Source organism: Ochlerotatus camptorhynchus, unplaced genomic scaffold (genome assembly GCF_037179485.1).
Source record: "Ochlerotatus camptorhynchus isolate MF236.1 unplaced genomic scaffold, CSIRO-AGI_Acam_v1.1 ptg000146l, whole genome shotgun sequence".
In the NCBI taxonomy this organism is placed as follows: Eukaryota; Metazoa; Arthropoda; class Insecta; order Diptera; family Culicidae; genus Ochlerotatus; species Ochlerotatus camptorhynchus.
In genome coordinates this window covers 2641522-2654647 of record NW_027040636.1, presented here as the reverse complement: position 1 = coordinate 2654647, position 13126 = coordinate 2641522, and the positions used below count along the sequence as shown (strand labels likewise).

The following is a 13126-nucleotide window of genomic DNA, read 5'->3' as shown; positions in this document are numbered from 1 at the left end:
CCTTCCATAGCGCCCACCTTTGCAAGCGAGTCCGCCTTCTCATTGCCCGGAATCGAGCAATGAGATGGGACCCATGCAAAGGTGATGACAAAAGATCTTAAAGATAAAGCACTTAGAAGCTCTCGTATTTTCATGAGAAAATACGAGGAGTGCTTTACCGGCCTCATGGAGCGAATAGCCTCGACAGAACTGAGACTATCCGTAAAAATAAAATAATGATCTGGTGCAAGTGAGGCGATCGTTTCTAGCGTATAATGTATTGCCGCCAGTTCAGCAACATATACGGAACAAGGAGCATGAAGCATTCGAGAGGCGCTATGAAATTCGTTATAAATACCAAAACCTGCGGACGCCTCTATTAGTGATCCATCTGTGAAGAACGATCTTGCGGAATCAACTTGGACAAACTTTGCAGCGAAAATTGACTGAGCAATCATGGAACGATGATGCTCTGGGATTCCGCGAATCTCTTGCGTCATTGATAAATCAAAATGAACAGAACTGTCGAAGTCGGAGAAGCAAACACGATAGGGATTATGCTGCGAAGGGCTGACATCCTGTGTTATGTACACGTAGTACAATGTCATAAAACGAGTTTGAGGGTTTAGCTCAAGAAGCTTCTCAAAGTTTGCAATCACCAGTGGGTTCATAATTTCACAACGGGTGAGGAGCCTGAGGGATAATTCCGAAAACCGATCAGAGAGTGGCAACATGCCCGCTAACACTTCGAGACTCATCGTATGAGTCGAGTGCATGCATCCTAACGCGATACGAAGACAGCGATACTGGATCCGTTCCAGTTTGATGATGTGCGTCATCGCCGACTGGAAGCAAAAACTACCGTACTCTAAAACCGATAAAATCGTTGTCCGGTACAACGTCAGAAGATCTTGCGGATGGGCTCCCCACCACGTTCCGGTAATTGTTCGGAGAAAATTGATCCTTTGTTGGCATTTCCGTCTCAGATACTCAATGTGGGATCTCCAGGTGCATTTGGAATCAAACCAGACCCCAAGATATTTGAAAGACATGGAATGAGTGATCGGCTTACCCAAAAGTTGAAGCTTCGGTTGTGCTGGGCTATGCTTCCTAGAAAAAACGACCAACTCAGTTTTCTCCGTGGAGAATTCGATACCTAGCTGGATAGCCCAAGTAGACAAATTGTCTAAGGTATCCTGTAAGGGTCCTTGCAGGTCGGCCTCTCTGGGTCCTGTCATAGACACTACTCCGTCATCTGCAAGTTGTCTCAACGTGCAGTTGTCCCTTAGACAATTATCAATTTCTCTGACGTAGAAATTATACAGCAGGGGGCTTAAACATGAGCCCTGGGGGAGGCCCATGTAGCTAAATCGTGAAGCTGTAGAGTTTCCATGAGAAAAGCACATATGTTTCTCTGACAGCAAATTGTACAAAAAGTTATTAATTAATGGAGAAAGGCCACAAGCGTGGAGTTTGTCTGAAAGGACTTCAACCGATACTGAATCAAAAGCCCCCTTAATATCCAAGAAGACAGAAGCCATTTGCTCTTTATTAGCAAAAGCCAACTGAATTTCAGTGGAAAGCAACGCGAGACAGTCGTTCGTTCCCTTGCCCCTACGGAAACCAAATTGAGTATCTGAGAGTAGGTGGTTCAACTCAACCCATTTGTCCAGGCGAAAAAGGATCATTTTCTCCAACAATTTTCGAATACACGATAACATCGCAATGGGACGATACGAGTTGTGATCTGACGCGGGTTTTCCAGGCTTTTTAATGGCTATAACTCTCACCCGCCTCCAATCATCCGGAACAATATTAAGCTCCAAGAACTGACCAAACAAGTTCAACATGCGCCTCTTAGCGACGTCTGGGAGGTTCTTCAACAAGTTGAACTTGATTCTATCAGCCCCCGGAGCTGAATTGCCACACGAAAGGAGCGCGAGTGAGAGCTCCAGCATTGAAAAAGGCTGGCTGATCTCGTCTACCGAATTCGTCGTTTCGCGAGGAATCATCTGTGCCGGCATACTTTTCGCGCGAACTTGAGAACCCAACTATCCGAGTACTCCTCACTCTCGTTGTGTGAAGACCGGTTACGCATCCTTCGCGCCGCATTCCAAAGCGTATTCATCGACGTTTCGCGCGATAATCCGTCCACGAATTGCCGCCAGTATCCGCGTTTCTTGGCTTTGATGAGGCTCTTGAGTTCGCGTTCAAGAGCCGAGTACGCTTCGAAATGTACGGGTGTTCCACGTTTCCGGAAAAGCTTAAACGCGTCGGACTTTTTACGATAAACCTCAGTGCATTGCTGGTCCCACCAAGGGGAAGGAGGATTCCTACGGAAAGACGTTCCTGGAACCGGCCGAGTTTGAGCTTGAAGCGCGCTGTCCAAGATCAGATTGGAGAGGAAGTTATATTCCTCCAACGGTGGAAGCCCTTCTACCGACGTAAGGGCATCTTCTATCACATTCTTGAACTTTGTCCAATCGATATTACGGGTAAGATCGTACGCGACGTTAACGGGTTCCGACGGATTGAACCCACTGGCAACTGAAACTTTGATCGGCAAGTGATCACTACCGTGGGGATCTTGGATCACATTCCACGTGCAATCCAACGACAATGAGTTAGAGCAAAGTGTGAGGTCTAATCTACTTCCATTCGAGGATGGGCCAGCCAAACGTGTTACTTCTCCATTGTTAAGAATTGTCATATTAAAGCTGTCGCAGAGGTCATATATCAAAGTAGAACGGTTGTCATCATACAGTTCCCCCCAGCCTGTACCGTGGGAATTAAAATCTCCCATAATCAACCGTGGAGCAGGAAGTACCGAACAGATATCTGAAAGTTGTTTGCGATTAACAACGGCTCTAGGAGGAATACAAACAGAAGCAATACAAAGGCTCTTACCTTTAATAATAGCCTGACATGCAACAACTTCAATACCTGGAAATTGTGGAAGATTCACTCTATAGAAGGAATGGCACTTTTTGATCCCCAAAAGTACCCCTCCTCCACGCGAATCCTCACGATCCAGTCGAATAATGTTAAAATCATAAAAAGGAAGATCGATATCTGAAGAGAGCCAAGTTTCACAAACAGCAAATGCATCACAATCATTATTGTGAATTAAAAACTTAAAAGAATCTAATTTAGGAATGAGACTTCGACAATTCCACTGTAGAACAGTGATCAAATCCCCGACCTCGTTTGGAAAATTATCCATCGAAGGAAATGATTGCTGCAATGAGGGGCCACTTCAATGTCAATTGCTTCAAGAGAGTCTTCACAGAAGGAAGCATTGCCAGAACAATGCTTTTGAGAGGATCAGAAATATTGAGGTACTTGAGAATATCGTCCACAATTTTATCAAATGAGAACAACCCGGATGAAGAAGGGGCTTCTGTTCTTAAAAATGGGCCAGCAGGGGTTTTTGATGTCCCCGGGAGAGATGGAAATTTCTGGTTATAGTCAGTTCTGCGGAAACCAGGAGGAGTTGAAACTTCCTTTTTTCCATCACTTCTTGATTTGGGCAAGCTGATTTGGGGTTCCTTATCTGCAACTTTCCGCGAACGGATGCGTTTTCGTTTCCGTGCAGAACCTTCCGGAAAACTGAAAGAAACTCCCTCCTCAGCCAAGTCAGAGTCAGACTCGTCATCAGACAAAACAGCAAAGGGATTTTTGTCGTTGGTTGATGGTGTGGCTGTCTTTAGCATTGCTGCAAAAGACTGCCTGGAACGCTCCTTAAGAGAGCGTTCTAGTTTCTCCCCGCGTTGTTTGTACGTCGGGCACGACGAGAGACCATGAGGAGTTCCCTTACAGTACACGCATTTTGGTGCAGTGACTGTGCAGGCGCCATCCTCGTGCTTCTCCCCGCATTTGGAACAGCGTGCCTTGCTGCCACAGTGAGAGGCCGTATGTCCCAACTGTTTGCAGTTTTGGCAGTTCATGACCCGAGGAACAAACAAACGCACAGGAAGCCGAAGTTTTCCCAACTCGATGTAGTGAGGAAGGGCTGAACCAGAAAAGGTCACCCGAAACGAGTCTGTGGGGGTAAAGCTCTTTTTACCCTCGCTGAAAGATACTGAGTTCAGCTTCTGGACTTCCAGTATCTCAACCGTGGGAAGCAAGGGGTTCTTGAAACGGCCAACCGCTTGCTTCGCCAAGATCTCGGGGGTCAGACTCGCTTCGGTGACCACACCTTCGATCTCCACATTACGAGCTGGGATGTACACTCTATACTCGAGTGTAAAGAGCTGGGAGGCAGCAATCTCGTTAGCTTGTTTCAGGTTAGAGACGACAACGCGAAGTTTATTGTACCTCACCTTCGAGATTTCGGTCACGGCCGAGAACCGCTTCGTCAGATCATTAGTAATTTGCATTACATTCAAAGGTTTCTTTTTGGGCTGAAAGTAAACAACCCATGGGCCAGTCGAGTCTTCTGGGTAGGCTCGCGATCGGGGGCTTATCTGTCCCTGTCCATTACCAGACTGAGATGACGAAGCAGGGATGGCATCATCTGATTTCTGGGATGACAGACGTTTTCGACCTTTCTTGCTATCGCGTGGCAAAGTGGTGTCATCTTCCGACAAAACGTCCATTTCGTCTTCCGACAAAATGTCCATTTTGCCGTACTAGTGGGAGCGAAAAACGCTCTACCACTGCAACGATAATCAAAATTACTCGGACACAATACACGAAGAAAAAAAATACTAACACAGAAACACAAACTTAAAATTCAATAGATGGGAGAAAGAAAGAAACAAGAACAAAAACTTATCTGATAATCCTATACTACTATCACCGAGCGTTTACACAGCAGCAGCGGTGCGACGCGCAGCTTTGATGATCTTCGATCCGCGTGTGCGGGCGGTCTTCGTTGGTGTGTGCTTGTATGAAGCTCGGCACTCAGCTGCACACACGATGATGGATGAGCGGTTTGAATGTGGAGATGCTGACACTCGATGACGATGATCCGTGTGCACAGGTATGCGTGACCACGCACCGATGGTGCGCAAAATGATTGGCGAATTGCCAATCGCAAAAACAATTTTCGATGATGCCACACTTTCTTCTCAGAAAAAAACTCACTTTTTGATAAATCTATCGGGAATTATGCCAGGAATCACTAAGCGAGAAAAACTGATTATTTACGTCAGATAATAGCGAGAAAACTTCCAAATTAACGGAGCGCGTAACAGGTCGACCGTACTTCTTGCTAGGACGCAGTGGTGTGAATGTAATGTTGTTGATCAGTCCTATTAAAACTTTTGAATGAAAGGAAGAAAGTGTCTTCACGTTGTTTCGGGTCCGGGTAATTATGTTGTCTTCCGCGTGGTCGGAATTTGACTTGTATGTGGCGTACCTCTTTTGTTGAAGCTGCACCTCTGGCGGAAATAAGTGGAACTACCGATGAGGAAAGCTTGACGTGTAACGTCGTTTAGGTTTTGTGTGATCTCTTACCGTGAGCTTCGGGGAAATATTTCGGGGTGTGAGAGATTATGCTGTTTTAGCAATAAGGTTTTCTACCCGATCAATTTCGGTGGTAGTGAAGCTGGCTCGATCTCTTCTTTTTAGGAAGATTACACTTGGACTCGCCCTTGAGGCAGTCTCATCCGGGCAAACTCAACATGGTATGCGGTCTCCTTTATCGGAGTGGCGCTTAAGCCGCATACTTATTCGAGATCGACCAGTGACGGCTACATCTTTTCGTTCAAAAACTCAAATCCACTTGAAACGACTAACAGGAAAAAGAAAACAAACCCACACTGGATGACAAACTGATGAATGCGTGTTCATCACGTGACGTCAGCGTGCAGCATCTTATACACTGGGTTAAAGCGAGGGTTGAAGCCTTTATTCAGTGTGAATCCAAAATTATCAGCTAGCGGGGCTTCATAGCCTAGTCAGTAAAGGCACGGTATTACCAAGCCGGAGGCGGCGGGTTCGATTCCCGGTCCGGTCGAGGGAATCTTTCGGGTTGGAAATTTTCTCGACTTCCCTGGGCATAGAGTATCATTGTGCTTGCCACACAATATACAAATTCATGCATTGGTATTGGCTCGAAAGCTCTCAATTAATAACTGTGGAAGTGCATTTAGAACACTAAGTTGAGAGCACGCAAGAAGCTAATATGCGCTAAGCAATAAGCTTGAAATGCGAAGAATAAGAAGAAGAAGAAGAAGAAGAATAGAAAATTATCAGGTTGCTTCGATATTCCATCAGCATGAAGGTTTCAAAATTTGGCTCAGTATAGCAACAATCAATACGAAACTAACGATTTTAAATTGGCTCACTACTTGACTAGCCTATTGGTCCCAAGCAAATCGATTACGTTCCCCATTATAGTATAAATTCCAGTACTACACTATGTTTGTTTTGATTCGCTATGAAAGTTTGACGTATTGATTGTTGATTATAGTTTTTATGGAATAATGGTCTAAAATTGATTTCAATTGAAGCGCGTGTTTGCTTCGAAAAGCACACATTTTTCTCGTTTTTTTACTTTGACGATCGATATCTCAGGAACTGGGAATGATAAAAGTTTAAAACCTTGGGTTTCTCTTAGTTAAAATGTTTACTATCAACTAAATATTTCGTAAAAAGGATTAGTGAAAGTCGATTTTTCGATTTGTGCCGCCTGGTCTGATAGTGGGATGCCATCACATCCGTATTCAAAAGTGACGCGATAGCATTTATCAAATTCGCCTCCCCATTGACCGTATTAACAACATTTTTTTTTGCCAAACCTATAGTAAACGATGAGTCCCACAGGACACGAAATGTTTGTTACCGATCAACTTGACACATTCAAGTTATCCGTGCTGAGAAGACAGTTGCACAACAACTGCGATTTTTCACCGGAAGTAATGAAGCGTTTTCAAGATAGGGCATCATCAGCGTTTGATGACCGTATAATGTCTCCACGTAGAACATGTCGTCCAGGGACCAGTCCTTCACCGTCCTATCTTCCGTACACGAATATAACTTATGAAAACCACCCCGGTAGCAACGTGTTAATGTTCCCAGCATTCACCAGCTCCAGTGTCCGTCCAGCTTTTAGTCTTATCGCCTCGCTTATCGGACACTAACAAAAACTTCAGATCCTGGCCAGCGAAAGAACTACCGTCTTCTGCGCCTTTGTCACTGCCAACCATTCCCGCTTGGCCAGGTCCCACCGGACAATGATTCCATTATTATTCGCCACGTACAAAAAAACCGATCATGGACAGTCAAACATAGACACGTTGGTGCTGTCAAATACGATGGATTTCTATATTGTTTAAATAAACATGTGTTTGAAATTAATTCAAACATAAATATTTTAGTTTTAACATCTTTTCAATTTACTTTGAATAATTCATATGTTTAGAGTAAAAATTTATATGTTTGATTTAAATGAACAAAATTTGTATCCGTGTACCTATTTGAACCATTTCCTTCAAATAATTTGAAAAACTTAGAATATTTAAAATAATACGTCTATTTAGTAGCCCTCACGCTTACCACTACACCACCGGCTTAATCTTATGTTAGTATGTTTCTTTTTAATTTTCGTGTTTAGGTGCAAATATTCAATTTTATCTGAATAACAAAAATATAAATACACATGGATAGTCTTTAAACATATTCTGACTTTTAACAAGTGAACCATCTTTAAAACTTGCTTCTGGGCTTTTCATGACAAGTTCTAGGATCCTGTCTCCCAGTATACAGTATGCCACATCCTTTACTATCCTTGATTTGTGTTTCATAGCCACTCGTCCAAATCTTAAATGAGATGAGGAATCAGGAACCAGCTTAGTAGCTGTTCGGCTGCCAAGAACGATCATTCGAACAGTGGACACTGAGCCATCCGCTTTATAGGCCAAATACGACAAATTGTTTTAGGGTGTTCTTACATCAGCGAATGGGTCCTTAAGTTCAAGTGAATTTACCAGTAGAACAAAAGCCTCGTCTTTTTCACTAATATCTTTCCTTATGGCCAACTCCTTAAGATTCCCGAAAACAAAACGTTGGTAAGTGTTCAGCAAGTTTGTTACTGCATAAATTATCAATATCAGCTAGCTCTGCGGCAAACTGATGTAACAGCGTCATTTGGCTATGAGCTCAACAACCTGGTTTCTTACTTCTTCTATTTCTAAGGGATCAGTAATACATCTACTTGGTCCGAATTAATACCAAACTGGTGGTGGCAGGTTAGATAGTCCACTCAAGCAACAATGGACTGTTCGTGGCAAAGGAGGAAAAGGTATTGGTAAAGAAGGTGCCAAGCGTCATCGCAAGGTTCTTCGTGATAACCGCCATCCGTTGTCTGGTTCGCCGTGGTGGTGTCAAACGTATCTCCGGTCTGATCTACAAGGTGTGCTGAAGGTGTTACTGGAAAACGAGATCCATGATGCTGTCACCTACAATAAACACGCCAAGCGTAAGCGTCCATGGATCTAGGTGTGAAGCGACAGAGACGCACTCTGTACGGTTTCGGAGATTAAATCATCACCAACTTTGGCAACAAAACGGCCCTTTTCTGGGCCACCAAGCTTATTCCAGTAAAAAGTAGGCATAGAATTTATCTGCTTTACACGCCCCCAACGACCACACAAAATGCTCTCCAGTTGTAATCTTGTAACCAAACTTGGAAGCAGGGGTTGCAAATGATTTTGATCGATTCTCTTCGTCAACTTTTTCTTTGAATCGCCACGGCCGGATATATTCTACACACAGTTCGATGGAAGAAGCAACAATCTAGCGTTGAATCAACAGCCAACCACACTCAGGGGATCTTGTATCGATATGGTCTTTAAGATGCATATCTCGGACCTTAGGTGCAAACGATTCATCACCTACTTCTCTTACCACCGGCCAATATTTACTGCTTTAGGCGTCCAAAGCGATCATACTGTTGGTATATATTCCATTGTGTATGTAGATTGTTGAAGCAATTTATTGAATAGTAATATAAATAATATTTTTCTTGATTACAGACCGAAGCAACAGAGATTAGTACCTATTCATTCCGTACCCTCCAACTCCAACAACCCTTTCGATGGACACCAGGAAAAAAACAACAAACGGTCCTTTTCAGGGCCACAAATTCAAAAACGGAAAGAGTTAAGATAATAGATGATCGATCAATTAAAAGAACTAAATGCTTTTCACATTTGTTCCGTCCACTAGTGGTCCTACGTCAAGCTTCCGTTCGTGCCCCTACTGATCATTCTTGTATGAAATTGGTTTGTTATGGGTTGTTTACGTTTGGAACCAGTTATGCGAGGTAGGCGACGATTGTTCGTATTTGACAGCCACCTCCCCCCTTGGTTTATCCAGAATCTGGGTACTCATCAAGATTTTGACAACTCCATACGCCATGTAAGAATGAGTATAATCTACCCAGTCATTAGGCAGAATCATTATAGCTTGTATAACATGTTATAATAAAGCATTTTACGAGACGTGTCTGATTCAACTCATTAATGAACTTTGACAGGAGACAGTTACTTAACGACTGTGAGAATCAACATCAATATCATCCAATTCTGTCAACCAAACTAGCTCCTGTCATTCCGTAAAATGGAATATAGTTTTTTTAAACACACCACAAACATGTTATAACTCAAAAGTCTGAACTTATCACTGACAAACCGACATGAATGACCATAGCAAAAACAATAAAATTTCTGACCAAAGCACACTACTGACATCTGGCTTCATGTTTGCTGAAAATATTTAGCTAAGCCATGAACCCGCATGCAAAAGTTATGAATTGCCCAACAAACATTGTAAGCGGAATAAGAGCTTATTAAGGCAAAAATATGCTTCTTCAGCTAAAAAATAGCTTATTCAGCTCTTAATCAGCACAAATTGTTTGTTGGGTGGTTCGTGTCTGATCTGTTCTAGACGAAAGTTAGCTTGTTTTCGATTTTCCGATGCGCCTGAAAGCACGCCTGAAAGAGGCTTCGAAGTGTTTCTAACGATACACCCCTCGAGCGAAAGAACTCAGCCATATTAACTTCTGCTGACTTTTGACATTTCCCGCAAGACACTAAACGAAGGCGAACACATGTTTTTGTTTACTACTCTGTGTTAGCTTTTGAGCGTTACAAACGTGCGTTTACCACCGCATTTATATTTTTTTGTAAATTCAATAGTTAATCAAGAGATTTTTTGGCAAAATGGGCAAAAGAGAGAAAAACAAGAAAAAAGGCAAAGGAGCCGAAAAAACAACGATTAAAACGGATAAAAAACTGGCGGCTAGGCAGAAAAAAATGATCGCAAAGCTTGGCGAGGTAAGCTATTATAGCCAGTTTGAAATCCAATATTAAATTTTAATGTCTAATCATAACTTTTAGGACGATATTGAAACAATTGTGGCTAAATATGAAGCAATAGAAACTAAATCTTCGGATCTAACGGAAGTTCTCTGTGCACCACCGACCGCAAGAGCCAATTATTCCATTTGTTCCCATCCGGATAAGGAAGAGATTTTTATTAATGGTGGAGAATTTTTCAATGGTCAGAAGACCTTTGTTTATGGAGATTTCTTCTGCTACAATATCACCAAGAACGAATGGAAAGTGCTTAAATCATCGATCTGTCCAGCTCCCAGAAGTGGTCACCAGATGGTTTCGGTGAGCACGGACGGTGGTCAAATCTGGCTTTTCGGAGGGGAATTTGCTTCACCATCGCAGCTTCAATTCTACCACTATAAAGATCTGTGGGTGTACCGAATTGCCAAAAAGCAATGGGAAAAAATCAATGCTGCAAACGCGCCAAACGCCAGAAGTGGTCACCGAATGGTTGTAACCAAGAAGAAATTATTTGTTTTTGGCGGTTTTCATGATAACAACACGTCCTATCGATACTTCAATGACCTACATTGTTTCTCGTTGGAGAATTATACTTGGACTAAGATAGAGCCATCTGGAACTCCACCAGCACCTCGTTCCGGTTGTTGCATGATAGCTAATCCCGAAGGAAAGATTCTCGTTTGGGGTGGCTATTCTAAGTCAAATGTTAAGAAGGAAATAGATCGTGGAGTCACACATGCAGATATGTTTGCGCTAACATCGGATAAAAATGACCTCGAGTCTTATAAATGGACAAGCGTCAAACCTGGCGGAAAACGTCCACCTCCCAGGAGTGGAATGAGTGCCGTGATTGCTGCTAACGGTAAAGTATATACATTTGGAGGTGTATTGGACACCGAAGAAGATGAAGAGGACGTACGAGGCATGTTCAGCAACGAACTACACTCGCTTGATCCGGCTTCGCATAGCTGGAGAAAGCTTGATCTGTCAACAAAGAAAAAAACCCTGAAACCTCAAGAAGCCGAAATGGAGGAAGAAACTAAGCCAGCTGAAGTGAAAACTGTTGTCCACGATGATGGCGTTTTTACCGTGTCTGTGGGCGGGCCTTCGCAGAGCAGTTCCAGTACTAAAATGAACTCAGAAACGGTTGATCTCGGTGGACCAACACCACGTATGAACTCAGGAATCGTTGTATGCAAAGGACTTCTTTACATCTACGGCGGTCTGTACGAAAGTGGAAGTCGACAGTATACACTGAGTGATTTCTATTCCATCGGTATGATATTGTCGATATTTCCAGTATCCAAAATCAATTAATCATTATTAATTTCACAGATTTGCATAAAATGGATCAATGGAAGACGCTTATCGCTAACAGTCTCACTGGTAATGAATGGCTCGGTTCGGATAGTGAAGATGGTTCTTCCGACGATGATGAAGGTTCCGATGACGATGACGAAGACGATGATTCCGATGACGATGATGATAGCTCGGATATGGACACCGAATAGTACTTCATTATCTTTGTCAAATAAACATGTAACAATGTCACTTGAACACAATCTATACATTAGCGAACATTTTATTTCTTCATTAGATTATGACGCTTTAACTGGTACCAGTGTTCGGAGCATGAGCATGATTGACCGCCCGCTGATGGTACTCCGTTATTATCAGATCAGCAGTAATTACACAGAACCAACAGGTTATCCTTGGGCCTAGTGTGTAAAACAAGTGATTTAAAAGGTAATTGGGTAGGAATGTGTTGATGTCATGCTTGCTTTGTTGGAAACCAAGAAATCCTCTGAACTTCCAAGAGAAATAACTGGGATGTTCGATAAAAGGGTTGGGGCAAGACTTCAATTTTACTAAAACAAAAATCCTATATTTTTGAAAACTGAACATAATCAATGATCGTAAGATCAGGTTTGGAAATGCTTATTACAGCTAAAATACTATTTTTAGAAATTATCACCTCTATTCCCGTTTTCGTACGAACCGGATTCGTTCGAAACGAAGGCAATTTCGCATTCCCGTTTTCGTTCGAAGCAATTCTAACTTTCGAACATCGTTCTTTCGAACGATTTTGGGCTATTCCCAATTTTGTACGAATGCGTTTTTTTTTTTTTGTTCGCTTGTCAAACTCGCGAATCACGAGACAGCCAGGGGATAAAAACTGATTTTTTTTGTAATGGCCTGGCCTATAGTACAAAAAATCTACAACCCAATTTTTGGTGAATTGGTTTTTTTTTTATCTAGTTCGTTTATTTGGAAGGCTCAATCGCGTTAGCTTTACGGAGCCGATAATTCATTGTTCACTGTGTGTAACAAAATTCACTTAATTCTATGTCAAGTAGGAGTTGGGCCGATTATTCGCGGCTTACTCGAGGTTAGAAGGGTACATTTTCGAAGGATAGGATCAGGGGAGGAGCTTGGGGTAGGGTTTCGTTGTCTCATCAGAGCGTTGTCGCCAGTATGAACGGTAGTGCTGTTCTAGCTTCGTCCGGAGTTCGACCGGCTATGGTGGGTGACCAGTGGGCGACGATGAGACTCATCGAGACGGGGGGACAAGACAAACAAAAACTAATAAAGAGAGACAAAAGACAAAAGGAATTAAATTCTTATACTAGACATTTGAAGAAAAACATAAACGGACTGCATATAGCAGAGATCACGGGTTGCCAACACGTCTCTGATAGGAACATAGGGTTGTCTTCCTTGGGCCTCGAGGGTATTCGACGCTCTCTGGCGGCGTCATTATCCGTACATTGCCAAACTGCGTGTTCGATGTCATCGTAACCGTTTCCACACCGACAGATGTTGCTGTCCACGAGGTTTATTCT

At 42.8% G+C, this 13126-nt stretch overlaps 1 protein-coding gene across 1 annotated transcript; it reads left to right on the top strand.

Annotated features, from left to right (window-relative positions):
• The first annotated feature begins 10020 nt into the window (after positions 1-10020).
• Positions 10021-11945, top strand: LOC135700951 (kelch domain-containing protein 4-like). The gene is made up of 3 exons (XM_065221619.1): positions 10021-10262; positions 10326-11559; positions 11619-11945. The coding sequence occupies exons 1-3, from the start codon at positions 10149-10151 to the stop codon at positions 11792-11794; spliced, it is 1524 nt and encodes a 507-aa protein (XP_065077691.1). The 5' UTR covers positions 10021-10148; the 3' UTR covers positions 11795-11945.
• The last annotated feature ends 1181 nt before the right edge of the window (positions 11946-13126 follow it).

Coding starts and splice junctions, on each gene's coding strand:
- LOC135700951 (XM_065221619.1), top strand. CDS start 10,149: ATGGGCAAAAGAGAGAAAAACAAGAAAAAAGGCAAAGGAGCCGAAAAA. Junction 10,263..10,325: donor TGATCGCAAAGCTTGGCGAG/GTAAGCTATTAT, acceptor CATAACTTTTAG/GACGATATTGAAACAATTGT. Junction 11,560..11,618: donor GAGTGATTTCTATTCCATCG/GTATGATATTGT, acceptor TTAATTTCACAG/ATTTGCATAAAATGGATCAA.